The following is a 20,580-nucleotide window of genomic DNA, read 5'->3' on the forward strand; positions in this document are numbered from 1 at the left end:
GTGAAAGTGCATTTACTCCAAAAGGGACCAACTTGTGTCATACTTTAACATACCCTTGATTAAACACTTTTGACAGGAGGACACCCTATACCTGCGTAGTTCCAGTGGTCCAGTAAAGCTAAATCGCACGTATCACATATTCAAATCAAGTTAACATTTCAATGGCTGTACTATTGATGCCATATGAGATAGTTTTTGCATTCCTGTAATTGTGTTCAAGGTTCACTTTTCAAATACATTGCATGGGACTATCACATGTGGATAGTCGTGGATGAATAGGATTAACAGTGGTTTAATTTGCAAAACAATTGACAACTTATTAAAATGACAGAACTTTGCTCTATTCTGTCCTCCTGTAAGTATGCACAGAGCTTTTTAGCACCATCCAGTCACAGTGCGAGCCCAGACATGCATTTTGTTAATTAGGAGAGAAAATGTATTAAGTCTTGTTAGTACTGGCAAGACATGAAAATGACCTCGGGACATACTATAGTGTGTTTTTCATATTTGACCCGCATTACTGCAGTGAAGCTTTTTACACATATTTTAAGATTTTCTACATAAGAATGAATATTTTTTTGCTTTTACTAAACTTATACTAACTAGTGACCAGCAACATATCCTAACTCAAAAATTTCTCCACCCTGCTACTGTATCTTTAGCTCTGAGGGTGAACTGCCCATTTTATGATGCTTTTCTAAGCAGAGTAACTACAGCTCTCACTTGGTTGGATTGTAACTGCATCGTTGAGTAAACTACCCAAAACTCACCTCTTTTGAATTCTGCAATATTAAATAAGAAGCTTCTATAGTTTTGGCCTCAGAGGTTATCCCAAGCTTGTTGTCACAGCAGAAAAGAATCATCAGTCATCAGTCGAGTCTACGGTTCCTGCTTCCTTCAGAATTATTGGCAACCCTAAACAACCATGTTGCTATATTGCTATAAGCTTAACTAGTGCTAAACTACACCTAAACATAGCTGTATTTGTAACAAACTTAAAGGGACCGTTAACCCCAAAATAAAAAACACAATTTTTTTTCTCTTACCTGTAGCACTATTTTTCAGTCTAGATTGTTTTGGTGTCAGTTGCCAAGTGTTGGAGATTCCGGCCGTAGAGATGTCTGCCTTCTCTCCAATACAATGGAACTAGATGGCACTCAGCTTGTGGTGCTCAAAGTACCAAAAAATACATTTGAAAAATTCAGACAGACCTTGTTGTGAGCAGATTCTTGTAGGAACTACACCCACCAACTGTATAACCACACAGAAGGAAGCGTACATCTACTCATGGACAAGAGACTCGTGTTTGTGACAGCATAAGATGTAAAGATTAATGGCGTCCTCCTTGGCTGAGATGTAACATCAGCTAGCTCGGTGGTGCTAGATGAGCTGGCAGTAGATGCACACTTCCTTCGGCACATTGAAACAGTTGGCTGGTGTAGTTCAATAGAAAGAAAACATGAAACTGCTCACAACAAGGTCTGTGGATTATCTTGAGCAACAGGGTCATGATTTCTGTGAAGAGACATTGCTGCTGAGTTTTTCTCAAATGTATTTTTTTGGCACTTTGAGCACCACAAGCCAAGTGCCATCTAGTTCCATTACATTCCAGAGAAGACACACATCTCTATTGCCAATTTCTCCAACACTCTGCAACTCTCACCAAAACAATCTAGATTAATTAACAGCACTACAGGCAAGAGGGAAAATATGTGTTTTTGATTATGGGGTGAACTGTCCTTTTAAATGGGGGCTGTACAAAGCTTGGGACAAAGTGCTGCAATAGAAGGTTCACTTCAAGGCAAGATAGTTTCAGACCAGTTTCCCATCTTTGCAGTAATTGCTCCACCCATAAGTCCTCTGGTTCACAAACATCATCTCTAAAGATATTTACAGTAAACTGGATGAAATGCACAAAAAAATTCACATACATTGTGGACAGCTTCTAATTTGCTGTTAACTGCTGCCTCCACAGACAATACACACTGCCACAGGAAGGACATCAAGCAAAATATATCCATGTGCTGTTCTCTAGTGCTGCTGATGGACCTTACATGACCTCAGATGGTGATGATCGGGTCCAGTATGTTCATAGAGAAGTGAATAACTCAGGTTTCAGGTGATCCCGCTCCAAACTGTTGGCAGCACATTATGATATGAAGTCTTCTTCCTGTTTGTAGACTCAGTGATGAAGCCCACCAGGATGCTGTCATACTGATATTAAACAGCTTCACCAACAGGTAGAAATGGGTGTGTTTTTTTTTTCTTCTAAAAATAGATCCTTGACTGCATGACAGGAAGTCATATAACCCAAAGAATCAGATGTCAGATGTTGGCTGTATGCTTGGATTCACACGCATTAAGTTAGCATCTTGTAAAGAAGTGCATGTATTTCATCAGACCTTCCTGATGTTCTGCCACTGAACAGGCTGTGGATGAACTTTTCAGTAGATTGCGAAATAACATGCATATTGGCTCCAAATGTCGCCCTCAAGCTCAGGGCAGCATTCCAAGCCCAGTTTGGTGACCCAGCTGGTCATAAAGCACAGAACAAGCATTGTCCTACAAAATGTCAGTGTATATGTATGAATTTATTCACCATTTATGCAAAGGGAGATTTTTTGTGTGAAAATATGACCTTTTGTCTCAACTTTTGTATTCTTTTAGTTCGCATCTGAACATTATAAATCTGCATATAGGTGATTTTTAGGTGAGCAGCAGAACACGCTTACTTACAGAGGAAACTCAGCATGAATATGTGGAGATATGGTATTTGAATATGATTCAAAGCGCAGAGCAGCTGAACTGAGAAAGTGTAAAGAAAGGCATCACGGCTGAAGTGAAGCGAGGCCGGTCAACAGGCACAAGAGCCCATTCAGCCCAGAAGATCAAGGTCAGTGTATAAGGACATCATGACATCCTCCCCCTTGTACAAGCAGCAACCACAGACTGGCAGGAAGGAACAGACATCTAATCCGCTCAGTCGAATACACAACTGACTGCTTCGCTGATGCCTCTGAGCATCTCACTGTCACGCCCCTGGATGAAATGGTCTCTGTCCGGTTAATGTGTCACCATGGGCGCATACTATTGTGTGCGGCAGGGCAGATTGTGTACAAACTGAGTATAAATATATATCAATGTAACACTGATAAGATCACACCATAAACTAGGGACTACTTTCTTAATTTTTGTGCAGATTCATGTACACAAACACCATTTATTTTGGTGTTTTATACATAAATATAAGTAGGTTTTTTACAGGTGTGTGTCCAGCTGCAGAAGGAGAATTGAAGGAAAAAGTATCATCATCATATTGTGAACTGATATACGATCATTCTTGTGGTTTGCTCTAAGAGCCAATTATATATCCCTCTCTTGTTTGAAGGAATAAATAATATGTAAAGCAAGAAAAGATAATGGGGCATCTATCAAAAAAAATCTAAAAAGCCATGAAGGCAGGGTATTTCTCTAAGCCTAATAATCCCATTATGATCCCAATGAAAAAAAGCTCTCTGTCAAAGCAGGGAGCATTGACGCAAGCATGTCTTGACGTCAGTAGCTGCAGTGAATGAGGGATGGGAGGGGGGAGAGCCAGAGAGAGAGAGAGAGGTAGAGAGGCGTGTTTGCCTTCAGAAAATACCACGAAATACCAGCGTCATTGGCATGAATGCAACTGTAGCTCTTTTGCAAGAAACCCGCCGCGGATGTGCGCATATAGACGCACAGAAAAACGCACCCAGCTTTTTTAATTTTAAAACTATTTGCCCCGTCATCCAAGTGACACATTCTGGAGAAACAGTATAGGTGCTGCACTGGAAATCTAAACCAGATGTAGTAAATGGAATATGATCCCCTGACCCAGGAGCGTTCATAAATAAATCAGCATATGAGAGAATGAAGAGAGGAGGAGAAGGAGGAGGAGGAGGAGGAGGAGGAGGGTGGCTGTTGCTCAACTGGTGTCAGGCACCCATCTGTGACTCTCCTGAAAGGAAAATGAATGTGTGAAAGTCAGTGATAATAATCTGAGAAGGTCTGTGCAGTTTTATCCAAGTGGATATCTCTTGAATGTACGCACAGTCTCTTTGCTGCGTTGGTGAAAGAGGAGCGCAGATTTTTTTTTATTCTCTGGCATTCAGAGCTGAGTCGACCGGAGGGGAAAACTACCATCAAGCAATTTGTAAAAGCCAGACCGGTGGCGTCATTGTCTCCTCTATAGTACGCGCAACACCACGACTCTCCTGCTGCATTTATTCACAGCTAATTCTCAAGTTGCTCTGTGGCTTCCTGCACACTGAAGTCAAAGCAAACCTCTTCGTCCAAGACTGGTGATCATAACACAATGCGTGTTTGGTCGGTTTATGTTACTCTGGCACATGGATTAGGAGGTTTTGCGCAAGAAGCGTCACAGACAAATAGAGCGTTTTCTACTCGTCGCTGGACTGATGGTGTTGTAAAAGAGAAGGTATCGTACCGCGCGGCCCCCCCACAATACTTCTGTAGTACAGTGTCTCCAATTTTACGCTGGGGAGAATTCCTCTCCTCCGTCCTTACAGATGTTGCCGGAGAGCATTTTCTACCCACAACTTAGTGCGCAGCTCAGATGTTGCCAAAGGGACACGCGCTCTGGCGTACTTTAGCGGGCAGACCACGTCCAGATAATCTCCGTTTACATTGGCCTATACTCTTCAAGATACCCAAGAGTTCCCGTTGTGTCGGCTGTGCGTCACCCATGCCTGATTAGACATGTAGTCTGACGTCGCCGAGCACAATTCAAGCAAAACACCCCATGCAACGCTGGAAATCTAAATTGGATATTTAAAAAAATATATACGGAGTGACGAAAACCACCACTTTAAAACGCGGATCAACAAGTTGCCTCCAGTGCGTAACTTCCATCAAACATAATCCGCGACGCACGTGATCGACAAATCACTCCCTCTGCAAATATTTCTCATTTGTCAAGAGAAATAAGCTCCAGGCTGTCCGCGGAGACACATCTCGTCCGATTATACGGCGGGAATCAGGAGCTGACCGGCTCCATGCCTCGCTGCGTCTCCAGATGCCCGGCTGGCCACCACATGGTAACTTTGCGCACACAGCACGCTGGGAAGAGGACATACAGAGAAGGGATCTGAATGAATGAGACTGAGATTTATTCGCATTTCTCTTCTCGCCTCCCTCAGACTGTTGTATGTGTTGTATACCCTGCCGGTTGAAGGTGTCTCACGTTATCAGCAGATATCGATTCGGCGGTGGATAGATCCATCTCTCGAATAGGGAGCAGCAAATGTCGAAGAAACGGAAAAGTCCTGACGACCAGGACTTTGAGGAATCTCCGCCTGCAGAGTGCAGCGACCAAGGTAGGAGTCATGGTCAGATATGACAGTGTGAAAGTTGAACTGCTGCCAGAGTGCAGGTGACATGTGATACCTTCAGGGACTGTGATGAATTCCTTTATCTTCTGACATTTCTTAAGAGCATTTCTGGGTAAGAGCTGCAGGTTTATGCACCAGGACTTGGTCATACCCTCAGGATGCAAAGTCACTACAGCTGATGTATTAAAGGAATGCTTCACCTCCCAAATGATCATTTGTATATCAGTTACTCACCCTGTGTTATGTTGAGTTTGTGAAGATAACTTTGTTTTTCTCACATGCCTCCATGGGGAACGAATAATCCAAAAACAGAGAAAATTCTTGATTAACTGAAGTACTAGGGGACCACGTTTGACAATAGCAAACTATATCAAAATATCTGTTAACAAACAACTCTTGCAGTATAATCCAAGTCTTATTTATCCAGTCGTATGCTCAGTACTTTCCAAATACATGCATTTTCACTAAAACCTCACTATTTAAAAACTTATGCATAAACATTCTCACGCATGTACAAGTAGCGCACTTGCACTGTTCAATGCAGTGGTTTAAATAGTAAGGTTTTATCAAAATGCATGTGTTCTGGAGGTACTGAGCCTACGACTTGATAGATGAAGCATGGATTATACTGCATGAGTTGTGTGAGAGTTTGTAAACAAATGTTTTGAAATAGTTTTGCTGTTGTAAATGCTTGCCTGATGTCAGACAGAGCCCATCTTCAGTCTGACAATGCGTCCACTCTAACCAATTACTGTGGGGCAGAAGGATTCAATTTTCCCTAACCAGTCACTAGAGACCAACATATCACCTAAATCTAACACCATTTTGAAGCCACATTAATGCATAGCTATGCCAACATCCCCATTTTGCCAGGTTTTTAGGAGTGGAGTGAAGTAAAACAAACAATGATGCTGGAGAAAGTGCTGTTTCATGTCTCAATGCCAGACAAATCCATCAATTCAAACTTTGTGAAGCAGTCGGATTCACAGGTCTGGTCCCATGCAAGTTAAACATGATTTTTGGATTCTTTGTTTTCCATGGAGGCCTGTGAGAATTTTCTTTATGAATTCAATATAACATGGAGTAAGATATTAATGAACAAATGATCATTTGTGGGGTAAAGTATTTCTTTTACTCAGTAAATCCATACAGTATCAAACCTGTACAGTGAGATGACCATGTTGGCATGTAATCACATTGCCACTTAAATCAGTATTTTATCCCTATAACAATCTCTTGTCCTTCAGATTGCTGCAGATTACTTTTTATAATCTCTCAGCAGTCCTCAGTGAAGTCACATTTGTGTGGCAGCAGGTTTGGTTGCAGAACAGACTTTTATTTTCAGCTATAGAAGGAAGCATAGGAAATGTGGCATCAGACTTGTAGAGGCTGAATGAGCTCAGCTTGGTTGGAAGTACGTCTGTCATCACTCAGGCAAAGGAGGACCTGTTGATTCCAAAACTGCATTACACCCATATGAAGTATAATGGTGGCTCATCTACATTACTACATCCAGTCCAGCTGTAAAGGGTCGGCTAATTTACTGATATGCATTGTGTGAGTTTAGAGAGATAATGACAGCCAGATCTGCCATCATGGTATCCCTGGTGTGCACCCAGGGGCCTGGCATGCTAATGGGCCTTTTTATGTGCACAGAGAAAATAAAAGTAAACTGTTTCAAATGCTGTGGATACAAATAGCAAGTCAGCAGCGGAGAGCAGCTACTCCATGTGCATTTCCATTCAAGAAAAGAAAACAACACAGTTTCTTTAAATCAAAGCAGAAGGATGATTGGCAATAATAAATTGCACATTATTAATAGTAACATTTTTTATTCAGTGTGATAAATGAATGCTAAATAAACAACATTAAGTATATGAATAAAAGACCCCCTACCCCACCTACGTAAGAGCAAGACACCCAGACTGAAAGAGACACAGAACTGTTTTCTGTCTCTTTGTAGTCATTTTTTGTCTCTTTGTGGTCATTGTGCATCTTTCCGTGGTTGTTTATTTGCATCTCTTGGTAGACATGCATTGCTTGAAATTCACTTTGCGTCTCTTTTTGGTCATTTGACAGACTTTCCAAAAAGAAATGTTAAAAGTCACTTCATACAGAGGCTCTATAGTCCAGGGGCATTGAGTCTGTACATGGTAGGCCTCCTCAGTAATCCATCCATGGTAAGCTACTAACAAGCCCACCCTCTAAAGAAGAATTCATACTTGTGCGTCAGCTCTATGCATAGCCTATGCTGTAGCCTACGCTAATGTGAGCATTTATACTTGTGCAGTGGTCTGTCTGTGTTACTCTGCAGTTAGACCTCTGAGACACTTCTCATCCGTGGGGTTCCTGTGAAGTGCTGTAAAGTTAAGTTGATTCAAAACACTCCCAAAACACACATTAAACATGGCTTAATAGCAACACAAATTCATTATAACTCGCAGCATTCACAGACAAAGCACTTGTCTTTTGTTGGACATTTTCCTCACAAATACAACATGCTAATGTTTTTAGCACAAGCCTATTGGCATTTTACATTGTCTTAATTAGCCTAGCAGCTAGTGGACTTTTCCACCACTCATATGAAGCCAGGGACAACAGCAACATTTAACAAAGGTAACTTTATAAAATTTGGCTCCATTACAACTCACAAGGTTCACCAACAAAACAACTGTCTTATACTAAAAAATACAAAAAATAGACTCAGGCTACAGCGTGGGGTACAGTGTAGGCTCTACAGCAACGCAGAGCCTACACTGTAGGTACGTCATCGATTTGACGTAGAAGTATAAATCTCGCATAACTCTGGTAGGAGGGGGTTTAACCAGAGAGGGAGCTTGTGTCAGCCCTGGCCCCGTCACTGATAGATTGATGTGGATCCTGCATATAGCAGAGGAGCATTATTTTACACTGCTGCTTACTTACTTTCTGCTCTTTGCATCAGCTAAACTAAACAACAGACACAAAACGAGGCCACTACACACACTAAGTGTAACAAACTGTGTTGTCACAGGTCAGGCCCCTTTGGGATTAAACACCCGTGGGCATGTGGAAGTCTTAATCCAGTCATGGGGATGATCACAGTGACTTAGTATAAAATATGAATGTGGGCAAATTGTTGCGTGTTCATCAGATGGTAAACAAAAACCAGTGTAAGCAAAAATCAGTCCTGCTCTTAGGGATGTTATTCTTTACTTCCCTAGTCGTGCGTGTAATCTGTGACCTGTGTCATTGAAAAAAACATTGGTTCAGCTCATTCTTTAGTTTGAAATTCAAGCATTCCTCTTTTTCAAGAGGCAGCTTTTGAAATACCTCAATCGGCAGTGTGGCTGCTATTATGCTGGCAAACACATGACATGAGTTGTAAGTTCAAGGCCAAGAACAGCATCACCTTCAATCAGAGTCGTGCCTGCCTGCATGAAGTGCTGTAGCAATGGAAACAGCTTGCACGAGGACCAGTGCAGTGTGTGTTGTTTCCCTTGCATCACATTAATTGGTGTAGATTTGGAAAATACTTATCCCTAATTAAGAATGTACACATTATGCCATCCCTGTCTTTTACCCTTCACCTCTTTCTAAAGGCTAAATCACAATCATCTTACCTCTGAATCTTACTGAATTTACTGAAGGATCACTTCATTACAAAAAACCCAAACCTATTTTCTCATATATCTCTAGTAAAACCAAGGCATGTAGATAGTCAGGCTATTCTCATGCACTGTTCATACATATACCTGCAAAAAGTAAGGCATCAGAATTCATATACAGTATAATCCACCTAATGGTGAGTCAGTAATTTGCATATAACCCACGTCATCATGAAAGCTGCAAACATGTGACGAATGTGCTGATTGGAGTCAAGAAGGAAGTAGTATGAAGAGCAAAAATCAGTCTAAGGTGGGGGGGTTAGGTTGGTGGATGGGACAAACACACTTTACCACAGGAGACTAGTGTTTGTGTCCTGTGTGAAACCATGACAACTTTGAGATATTTTAAGGTAGGGTTCATCATCTCATTACATTTAGTGCTTTAACTACCCAACCATGATTCTTTTCCTTAAGCTAACCTATGTAACCCTACTGTCCTAAACCTAACCTACAGAACTTAACTTTCCTAAACCTGACCTCCATAACTTTACTGTCCCACACATAACCTACCTTCCTTAACCCAACCTACGCAACCTTACTTTCTTAAACCTAACCTTCATAATCTTACTTTCCCAAATTTAACCCACATAACCTTACAGTCCTAAACCAAACCTAGGTAACCTTACTGTCCTTAACTTAACCTACAGAACGTTACTTTCCTAACCCTAACCAATGTAACTTTCCTTTCCTAAACCTACGTAATCTTACTGTACTAAACCTAAACAACATAACTTTACTTTCTTAAACCTAACCTATATAACCTTACTGTTCCAAACCTAACCTACGTAACCTTACTGTTCCAAACCTAACCTACGTAACCTTACTGTTCCAAACATAACCTATGAAACTTTACTTTCCTTAAACCAACCTACATAATCTTACTGTGCTTAACTTAACCTACATAACCTTACTTTCGTAAACCTAACCTACATAACTTCACTTTCCTAAACCTAACCTACAGAACTTTACTGTCCCAAACGTAACCTATGGAACTTTACTTTCTTTAATCCAGCCTACATAACCTTACTTTCTTAAACCTAACCTAGGTAACCTTACTTTCCTAACCCTAACCAGTGTAACTTAAGTACATAAGGCAATGTCGACCAACCATGAATCTTTTCCCAAATCTAACCTAACATGTAGGGGGGTTCATTTGTTTGGCGCTAATCCGTTGTATGAGATTACACTGAGATGGTTATGCTTTTATTTGCCCAGGTTTTCAGATATCCATCCCTGAGGTCACAGCTCCCACCCCAATATGAGTAAAGGTAAATGGAATTCAGTTTATTGTGCTCATTGAAAAATTAAGCCAGAGATTTTATTGGCAACATGTCTTTCCATAAATACACAGAGTACATAAGTACACAGAATAACAGTTTTCAGAAGAACTAGTTCTTCCAGAAAGAGAAGTTTCAATTTTTTTAACGCTGTGAGCACCACAAACAAAATTTTGTTTACCTTGACTGCATAAGGGTTGAGGCAGAAATCTTATGCACGGATATCTCAAAACCTGGACATATAAAATCACATTCATCTGCATGGTAAGATACTACGGGACGTAGGATTTTTGTAACTTGACTGAATTGACCCTTTAAGACCTCAATATAAACTCATCGATGCAGTGCAGGACTTACTGTAAACACTACAGCTTCCTCGGGCCTGCAGACTTGTTTGCACTGAAGACATGACCTGTTTGCATCACAGTCTTTGGCTCTGTATCTTTTTGGGCCCACGCCCAAATCCGAGTTTCCCTTGGCTAACATGGAAGGAGAGCCGGGCGCTTCCTTCCCCGACTGTGCCTGGCATCTGTGACTACTTAGGGGGTACACACCCACTGAACCCCTCCCACTCAAGATTCTGCATGCTTTGATGCAGGATAGCAGCACTATGTTGTACAGCACACTGCCAAAGCAAACATAGATTTTAAACCATTTTTAAATAGAATGGTTGACTTTTCATGCACACCAAATGATTAATGAAGGAAACAGTGAATATACTACAACTTCTTACTAAAATAAATTGGCAGATTTAAACAAAACTACGTCAAAATTTAAGTAAAGGTAAACAGTTTTGTGACACAATCATTTGTCCAAACTAAATGGCCGCTGTTACAAAAACCAAATACAATAAAGCCATGATATATTTGTGCATCATGAACAGAATCTGAAAACTAGCAGCAGTCACTATGGTGCTTCTACTGTCGCTGCTCCATTCAGCGTCTCCTCTGAGGGCTCAAGCTCGTATTTTCTCATGGAGATCGTTTTTGTTCTCTCAGATATCCACAGCGAGGCCAAGAGGGGAGGTGTAGAAACAGGGGCACTGAGATTCATATCAGGACCACAAAGCGTTTTTTGTCTTGCCTCTTGGTGAGCAGCCTGGACCTGTCGGTTACAGGACCACTCCTGGGTGCCCCCTTCAGCCCCCCGCCCACCAACCGCCACCACAGCTGGTCAGCAGGCCTTCAGCTGTGCAAATGACCAGCTCTCTGACATTACAGTAAGATACAAGTGCAAAGTGAAGCAGGAACCTTGATGTAGATAACAATCATTAAGGTAGCAAAGACTGTATACAGAATATGGACTGGACATGCTGCGTCTATGCACACTAACATACTGGAAATATGAGGAAAGATGGAGATTTCAAGCAGTAATTGTTTTTTTTTTGTTCTGTTTTTTAAATAAAGCCATCCAAATAAGAAATACGAATAAAAACATACAAGGTGGCTTAAATATTTGGTTAACTTAAACATTTGGCTAATTTAATGTAGCATTAGTGGATGCAGTTGATCAAGTAAAACGTTGACATATTGGTACCGTATAACGTTGTAATGCCGAACATGCTAGCAGACATTTCCCTTTTTATACGTCCAGCAGATACAAAGCAACATTAACATTCATTTGGTGTCCTATTTCTGGCAACCCAATGAATGTAAGTCCAACATTCACACTTGGTTTTAGCTTTGTTTTAGTCCTCATCAGCTCCTGAGAAAAATATCTGGCTCTTAAGCAGCTAAATTATCTACTTTCATCACCAGCTAGTTGATAACTAAAAACAGCTTTCATGAGAGTGGTGAGAGTGAACCTACACAATCAAGTTTTGGGTCATAAAATCAAAACAATGAGCTGAAAGATGCTAAAAAGCTTCAAAGGGCTGCAGGGAACTGCAAAGTTGGGTGGTAATTCTCTGTAGGAGCAACCCCTGTCACATTACAAATTGTCATATGATCCCCTGATAATCTCAGAACCCACTCTGTCTGATGACGATCAAGCCTCTTGGGGTGAGGGCCAATATTTCAGGCTCATCCGGCATAACCAGTGGTTATCTAAGCCAAGACTTCCTCTTCCATGCGCTGGTCATTTTGACTAATCTCTTTAAGCAGCTATCTGCATATGAATGCAGTTACTTTTTTTTTTAAACACTAATATGAAGCGTATTCATCATAAGACGTATGCCGGTGGGTTCTGAGATTGCATTTTGGCCAGTGTGTTCCACCTCTTTCCACCTCACGCTGACTGTTTACCTGCTGTCCCAACTTGATCAGACAGTACTACATGGACTACAAACAGACTACAAATGGAAACCAGAACACTTTTGATACCAAAATCTTGTCCCGTTGCCTACAGATTCTGCATCATATGTAGAATCTATTTATAGGGATTATCCACTGTTAACATAAAACTATTGATTAGTGCAGCTTTAAGATTTTTTATATCATTGGATGTGTAATGAATATGCTTATTACATGGCTTTGTTGAATACTCGATTTTGATTGGTCGGTTACAGCATTCTACAGTCTATAATGTCTGAGTAAGAGACTGTTGCTATGGATGCAGCTCTGATCATAGACACTTAGCGAAAGCAATGAAATCATTTTTTAATCAGTAACATAATTTTTAAAATCAATATCAATGTATGTGTCAAATTATTGATTTCTTAAGTATGTAGCCCTGTAATGACAGAGACGATGTGCAGTGAGTGGGTCATTATTGTGAAATAAACTTCGACAGGTAACACAGTACATTGTCTCCTAACCTCATAGAAATGTATAGTACATAAAAGGTAAGTTTAAAAAAACAAACAAAAAGTACATATAATAGTTCAAGTATAGTCGTAAAAACGGAGTTCATATGTTGGGTAGCACAAAAACAGTTTGACTGTGTCATCTTTGTTTTCCTGCATCAGACCCTTCAGAGCAAATAGTTGCCACATATCCCCTCCACTGTAACAATAATGCTGCTCCTACCCCACTGACAATACGTCAAGGAGAACATTACAAAATGGCCTCACAGGAACAAAAAAGGCCCTGTTCCTGTGAGACAGAAGATTAGCGCGGTCAAGGCCAGTCAGAGTTCCTCTTTCATTCTGAATTCAGACTGTTGAGAGAACAGTTCCAGATCTTGTGGATCGGTCTGTCCTCACAGATTAAACTGAGGAGCAGCTCCGCGTCACACACCGGTGTAGCTTTCCAGCGGTGCAAGATGTGTGTCTTCTTAGCTTGGCTTTATGCCCATGATGCTGAAAGACTGTGGAAGTGCAGCAGGGCTGTTTGCCGCTCTCGTGACGCCACAGAGCAGTTAGTGTTTAAACCACATGCAACCTCACACACATTCACACACTCACATTTCCTCATGAATATTCTTATCCATGTTCTCCGGAGATGACGTTGAGCAGCAGAGGGTCGTAGCTGCAGATTGTTTGGAGCAAGCTCAACTTGTACAAGAATACCACTTAGTGGTGTCAACGTGTATTACAGATCACAATAAGGCACACAAAGATTCACATAAGGAAGGAATCAAAATGTATTGATTTTATCATGTTTGTTAAATATTTACATGTATACAAAATGTTGACCTTTGCCCTTTATAATCTGACAGAAGCTAATAGATATCTACATCATTGTTCAAAGACAGACACATAGACACACATAGACAGACAGACAGACAGACACTAGGTGGAGCTAAAGTATAAAGATGAAGTGCTGGGAGCGGCAGCAGAGAAATTCACCATGGAGCAAGCAACCAGTAACTCTGGATGAGCATATTCCTTTATTATTATTTGCAGACACGGTAATGACTGCTGAAAGGTTCCACAAAATTAAATAAGTTATATGATCCTCTAATGTCAAAGGAGGCGTCAATGGCACCTTTTTTGTGAATTAGCAGAGGGCAGAAAAAAGAAAAATACTTCCAGTGTACTGAAGTGAAATCATTGTTGCGTTAGATTAAATTGAGATTATTGGTTTTAAATCTTTAGTTTCCATTTGACTGCAGTGCTGAACAAGGTTAAATCTTCTTGTTACAAGTTTGGATAGAACAGTGGGATTATAAAATACAATAAGTCAGTGGACAAATACTATAGTTTCAAATGGACATGTGAGTACGGGACAAGGCTAGAGTGCATATGTGCATGCGTAAGTGTGTTTAGTTCATGAATGGTGTCCATGTGTCATCAGTAAACAGGCAGTCCTGACGTCTGGCCGCTCGGCCGTCTTGTCCTGTCCTGGTGTCTGCTGTGCAGAGAGACTGACAGGCCTGTACGTCAGCACCCATATTTCTCACCTATGATTCATACTGACTTTGTTTGGCTTCCGATGAGAGCTGCAGGCAGCCAGCTACCGCTCGTCCCCCCACGGCCACTCCCCAAATTCTTTGACCTCAATATGAAGCTCTCTCTTTCTCTTGTTCTCTTTTTTAAGAGCATTTGTTTTCTGAGGCACAGAATTGATTCATATCACTAATACAATTTAAAGATAAGCTACATTTCACTGACTCTGTTTTATTGTTGTATCTGTCACTGCAGGGAGTTTTCCCCATGTAGCTTCTGTAAACACTGAGTTGAGCAAGAACTTTTTTTTATTATTATTATTTTACATGATGTATGCACATTTTATGTAACAATGCCATAAGGTTGTGCTAACTAGATATTTATAAAAAAATACATATGAAATAAGAGTCATAATTCTTCTTCTTTGTCTTCATGACATTAAAGTCCATCAAGTACATTTTTGGGCACAGTAAAAAGAATGTGAAAAAAAGTATCAAGTGTGAAAATCCATATACAGTATATTTTCTTCTGTAAACACTATGAGCTATGTTATTGTGTTAAAGATAATTTTCTCTTGGTGTGTCCACGTGTAATGCTTGCACAAGGAGCAGAGTCAAACAGTCAGTCAGCAGCGCCTCACTGTATACACACCGTACAGCATCACAAGAAACACACTCTGACAGGCTGTGTGACATCACTCAGCTGTAAGTAATGATCCCACTATGTGTTTGGTGGTTAAACGGCTTATGTTTGACCAGGACGTTGCTGGCTTCTAGGCACGAGCAGAGTGGTAGCATCGTATAGGGAGGGTGTTTGCCTTTTTGTGAAGCTAGCACGAACTCATCATTTATGTGTGTGTGTGTGTCTGTGTGTGTGTAAGGGGAGAGCAGAGTGGTGTTTTGATGCAGTAGTGGAAGAAGAATTCAGATCTTTTACTACAGTAAAAGTAGACACTACAGTTTAAGAATACACTCTTACAAGTCCTGCATATAAGATATTTCTCAGCGTACCAAAAATAAATGTACTCATTACACAGAAAAAATAAATAAATTACTAGATTATATTTCGTGATGTATTAATTTGTAAGTGTCACTAATGTTGCAGCTGGTAAAGATGGGCTTAATTCCAGCTTAATTTATTACTGCTGTTTAATCTATTACAATATCATATAATTTGTTAGTTGATTATATTTTGTGTTAACTAAAGCTGTCATAGTGGAGTAGAAAATACAATATTTTCCTCTAAACAATATAAACTAGCAGTAGCAAAAGTACCTAAAAATTGTACTTAAGCACATGCATTCAGTGACACTCCACCACTTGTTTGATGAGGAGCTGATGAGGTCATGTCTCCTGCTTGCGTCATCACCTATAGCTGCAGCTGCTGCTCTCATTGTTCCAACAGTGTCAGGGGCACACACACACACACACACACACACACACACATCTGAGCCCTGCTTTAGCGCACATGTTGATAAAAAAATCATCACCAGCAGACCTGTGGTGAAAAGCAAAATTTCCCTGATAAAAAAATTATATAAGCTGAAAACAGAAGCACTGTTTCTACATCCTCTTATTAGTTTAGTTGAGGGCGATATTTCCAGCTGTCTGTGTTTTTTTATACACGTGTGTGCACACATGATCACACAATGTGCACATCTGAGGAGGCACGTTTGACCTCCTGTGTTGCATGCAGTTTTACAAGATTGCACAGTGAAGCGTTTCACATGGCAGAGTGACGTCAGCAAGGCGTACGAGCACTGTTTGTTTTTGTTTTGTTTCGTTTTGTGTTTTTTTTTCTTTCTTTCCCCTCCACAGACCCCTGACCAAATGCTCATCATCATAATCATCCTCTAGAATTACGGATGTGATAATCTAGGTCAGAAGTGGTGCCAACAGAAAACACTGCCCGCTAATCTAAATAACCAGGATTTGCATGTGTGAGGGATGCATGTGTGTGTGTGTGTGTGTGTGTGTGTCAGAGAGGGAAAATAAATAAAATACATGCTTTAATGAAATTATTTCTGAATTAGTGAAATAAATAAGGCTGTTTATCTGCTCAACACTGCATGCATTTTTTTATTTTACCCCCCAAAAAGAAAGAAAAATCCTTAATTAATCAATTAATGTTCAAGCACACCTCAGAGCCAGTCCTTTAGAAACACTGTTTAATATAGCCTGTATAGAAAATATAAAGCTCGGTTGGTTGCTTTATTGGGAATGCATCCTTTGATACTGACGCAAGAAAGCCATTTGGTTCCTCTTAAAATAAAGGCAGTTGCATCAGCTTCCAGGCTATATACTGCATTTACTTAAATACATAAACATTAGCCTGATGGTGAACAGCTTGATGTTATATAAGGTGCAAATAATAATGTATGGAAAGCTGTTGCTTTGTAAGAAAATGCAAAAAGCTTCCTCCATTTTAGCACTGTAGTTTTTTTCATTTGTCAGAAATGTGTGGTTCCTTTGAAGAGAATAAAAGACACGTCTGCTGCTGCGTTGATTTAAATGTCATTGAAAGGTGCGGTATATGTGTTAAATGCACATAAATTACATCTAAGCGTGTGTGCGTGTGTGTGTGTGTGTGTGTGTGTGTGTGTGTGAGACAAATGTTCAGGCAGGCATAATTTGTGCCAGCTCTATGACGTAGAGGACATGAGGCCCAGGCGGGTGCTGTGAGTGGCAGTAACAGCATCTCCTGCCTGAGCCTGCCCCATCTCTGACTTCATTGGCTCCAGCTCTGACGCAGATACACGCACCACCCCCCTCCCTCCCCCTGCACACTTCTTTCATCACGTTTTTTTTTCACCCATTTAAATGTTTTTTTTCCTTTTTTTTTTTGATTCATGTGCTTTCTGCAGCTCCCTCCACTGCAGCGCTCCACACAGCTCCAAATCACATATCTGCACCACCTGTCCGTTGTGCACTCTCTGAACGTGCTTCCTCTGTTTCCTCTCCTGCATTGATAGAAAACTTATCAACATTTATTTCATTTATTTCCATATTACCCACATTAATCCTCATCCCTTTTGAATTTAATTGTGCAGTTTGAGATTTGAATCACAGTGAGCCACCGAGAGCATTAGAGGTGTTATACGCTCACATTAAATTTGTCAGCATGTGGCACACGAGCAGAAGACGGCTTCCACTGTTTCAGTCAACTGCTGCATTAAAACTGTTGACATGTGCAACGAAATATGTTCATCAGGGATCACGTCACTACATTTTCTCCACCAGCTGCACAGTGTAGTTTTGTGAAGCACATTATATATATTTATACATATACGTATATTCACAGAATATTGTCAACAATAAATATACATATATTTTTTAGGGACTGTGTTAATTTTGTAGCTTTTATGAGGGGACCTTTTTGTATTTGATCACATCAAATGTATCCCGCTGGGCTAAATCTGTCTCAGATTCAGTGTTTCTATTGACAAAATTAAAAACAAATAAACTACAGTGACTGCAAATGTAACTAAAAGCATATAATCCAGCTAAAACTACATCCAAAGATGTCAGGTGTAATTGGAAAAAGGGAAACAAGAAAAGGAAAACCCTTATTAATAATAAGAAATACCATACCAGTGAATTAAAAGTCCATAGCAAATCTAGGTCTAAAGAATCATGATAAGTGTATTTTGCCACAGATGTAGCACAGTTATACGCATTGTCTGACCTTTGACCTCCATGTAGATAAGAAATTATACGAGACTTTTTCTGCAGGATTTAAATAATTAATCATTTGGAGTAACATTTGCTAATAAAATTGGCAAACATGAGACATTCATTTGTATCAGAGGTGTCATTCCTCTGTATGGTAGGAATGATGGCATGTAGATAGATAGATAGATAGATAGATAGATAGATAGATAGATAGATAGCACTTCAACGCTGAAGTATGTTTTGTTTTTTACATAACTGCCATATTCTTTACTATTTATTTTCCTCTTTTTCCCATTCCCCCACAATGTAAAATGGTTATTTTCTTTGCCCTAGTACAGCTAAACAAAATCTATGGTTCATTAAATTACTATTTATTTATTGTAGCCTCAGCCAATGCTGCAATCTGGGAAAAAGTCCCATTAAGCAACAAACACGAGAAGTCAGTTTAGCTGTACTCATATCGAAGAGAAATAAAGGTAAGCAGTAAAACTAAACTGTGCACTCACAACAGTTTACAGAGCAACTTCCTAGTTCAGCTTTGACCCACTGTACTCTCCATAGTTGCGTACACAGATTTTTTTTTTTTGTAAGGGTTAGGGTTTTTTTTTTAGGGATTTTTTCTGACAGTTTACATGTGCTCACTTCAGTTTTACCTCTAAATATGTGGTTTATATACTCTTGATTTGTCTGAAACCTGCCCAGTTGTCTAACTTCCTAGGTCTTAGCAATTACTTCAGTGAGTACAGTGTTGTCTTAATTAATAGAATTGATGATCAGAGTTTCAAAGCTTTATGGGTGCCAAGACCAACCAGCAAATGAGTGGGTGAGTTGGTAGAGCAGTGAAAAGGCAAGTTCATCACTGACCAAGTTCATTCACTAGGGATTACATTGTATAATGACGAGCATCAAGATGCTACTGGACTGGAGGCAACAATACTCAATGTAGCATCAAAGTCCTGTTAAACTGGGTAAAGTTAGATGTGTGCGTGTAGTAATTTTGTAAGTGAAGTATTTTTGCTGTTGTTTTTTGCTTTGGTTTGACTGAAACATTGTTGGATTTTTTGGTCTGACTATGAATTGACCAGATAATGTTCAGACTTGACTGAACAGCCATTACCCACCTACTGCTACAAAGTCCAGCTCCAGATAGGATCCTTTTAGTTTAGAATACAAATAGAAAACCTCAGTTCAGCTTTCACCAAGATCAGTCTCTAGAAAGGGTCTAGTCTGAATTAAACTCTGGTATTTGCTGTATATTGTCCTTAAACTCTTACCATTGGCAGATAGTAGTAGAAATGGGAAGTTTTCAGCTCTGTCATTTTGGGGACCCTAACAGCCACTCTACAGGCTCCTCTGTTGCCTGTGCTGTTACGGCAATGTGGCTCTAAGCAAGAGGCTTGTCACACTGGAGATGCTGGGTATGCAGAGGCCTGCTTCCTTTTGCCTGCTGCTAAGGAATCTCCAAAGGGTAGCATGTTTGTGATGTGTCTCAGATATCTACAGAGGAAGCAGAGCAGACAACAGAATCCTAATACAACATAATGGAGAGAACAGGATTGTGTTTCAAACAAGATCAGCGCCACCCCAAGTGAAAGTTAGGCCCATCATCTTCCTCAGGTTCCTTTAACATGCCATTACTGTAAGGGAGTCCATAAAAGGCAACCTTCACCAGATCAGCCCATTTCCTGTTGACAAGTGAGTGCTGCGCCTCTTCTGGGGGGACATGCAAGCAGCTGAAGAGCCAAGTTTTATTGGTGGACACTTGCCCTTGGACCCTTGGGGACACAAGACGTAATCCCCACTGTGCAATTTACACAGTGATTCCACTGATGCAGCATGTTCTTACTCCCAACTCGTAAAATACCACAGCTTGGTCAGTGGCCCGCTCAAACTCTAGGTACTCCCTCAGCATCAGTTTAGCAAGTTCCCGCTCACTACATGCATACAGTGTCTTTTGAAACTTAATTTCTGGTTAGGTGCCAAAACTACTCAGTTAGGTTTGGGAAAAAATCAGAGTTTGGGTTAAAATACATTTGTTTCTTACTTAAGTTACCTACGTAAGTTAGAATAAGTCAGCTTTTGGGCTATGTACAAATTACAAGCAAATCTGACCCAAATCTGATATTTTTGCTCTCGTGACACAGATCTTGTTTTTTTCAGAATAGGTTGGATACAGAAATCCATTTTTTCCAATCAGATCTTGGCCACTTTTAATACTTGGTCCTAATTGTGATACATATCCGAACACTGGCTACGCAACCACTGTGGAAACAGTCATATCAGAACTTGTGTGTTTTCCCCATACATCCATGGTTTTTCCACGTCATACTGCCCAGACGC

At 40.3% G+C, this 20,580-nt stretch overlaps 1 protein-coding gene across 1 annotated transcript in view; it reads left to right on the plus strand.

The window, feature by feature from the left end:
* The first annotated feature begins 5,179 nt into the window (after positions 1-5,179).
* The window catches only part of pde10a (phosphodiesterase 10A), a 71,548-nt gene continuing 56,147 nt past the window's right edge, over positions 5,180-20,580 (plus strand). Inside the window, exon 1 of the mRNA XM_033612947.2 lies at positions 5,180-5,363. Within this exon, the coding sequence (XP_033468838.1) occupies positions 5,291-5,363 (73 nt within the window). The 5' untranslated portion in view covers positions 5,180-5,290. The remainder of the gene's footprint in view (positions 5,364-20,580) is intronic.

This window comes from Epinephelus lanceolatus, chromosome 17 (assembly GCF_041903045.1).
Source record: "Epinephelus lanceolatus isolate andai-2023 chromosome 17, ASM4190304v1, whole genome shotgun sequence".
Classification (NCBI taxonomy): Eukaryota; Metazoa; Chordata; class Actinopteri; order Perciformes; family Serranidae; genus Epinephelus; species Epinephelus lanceolatus.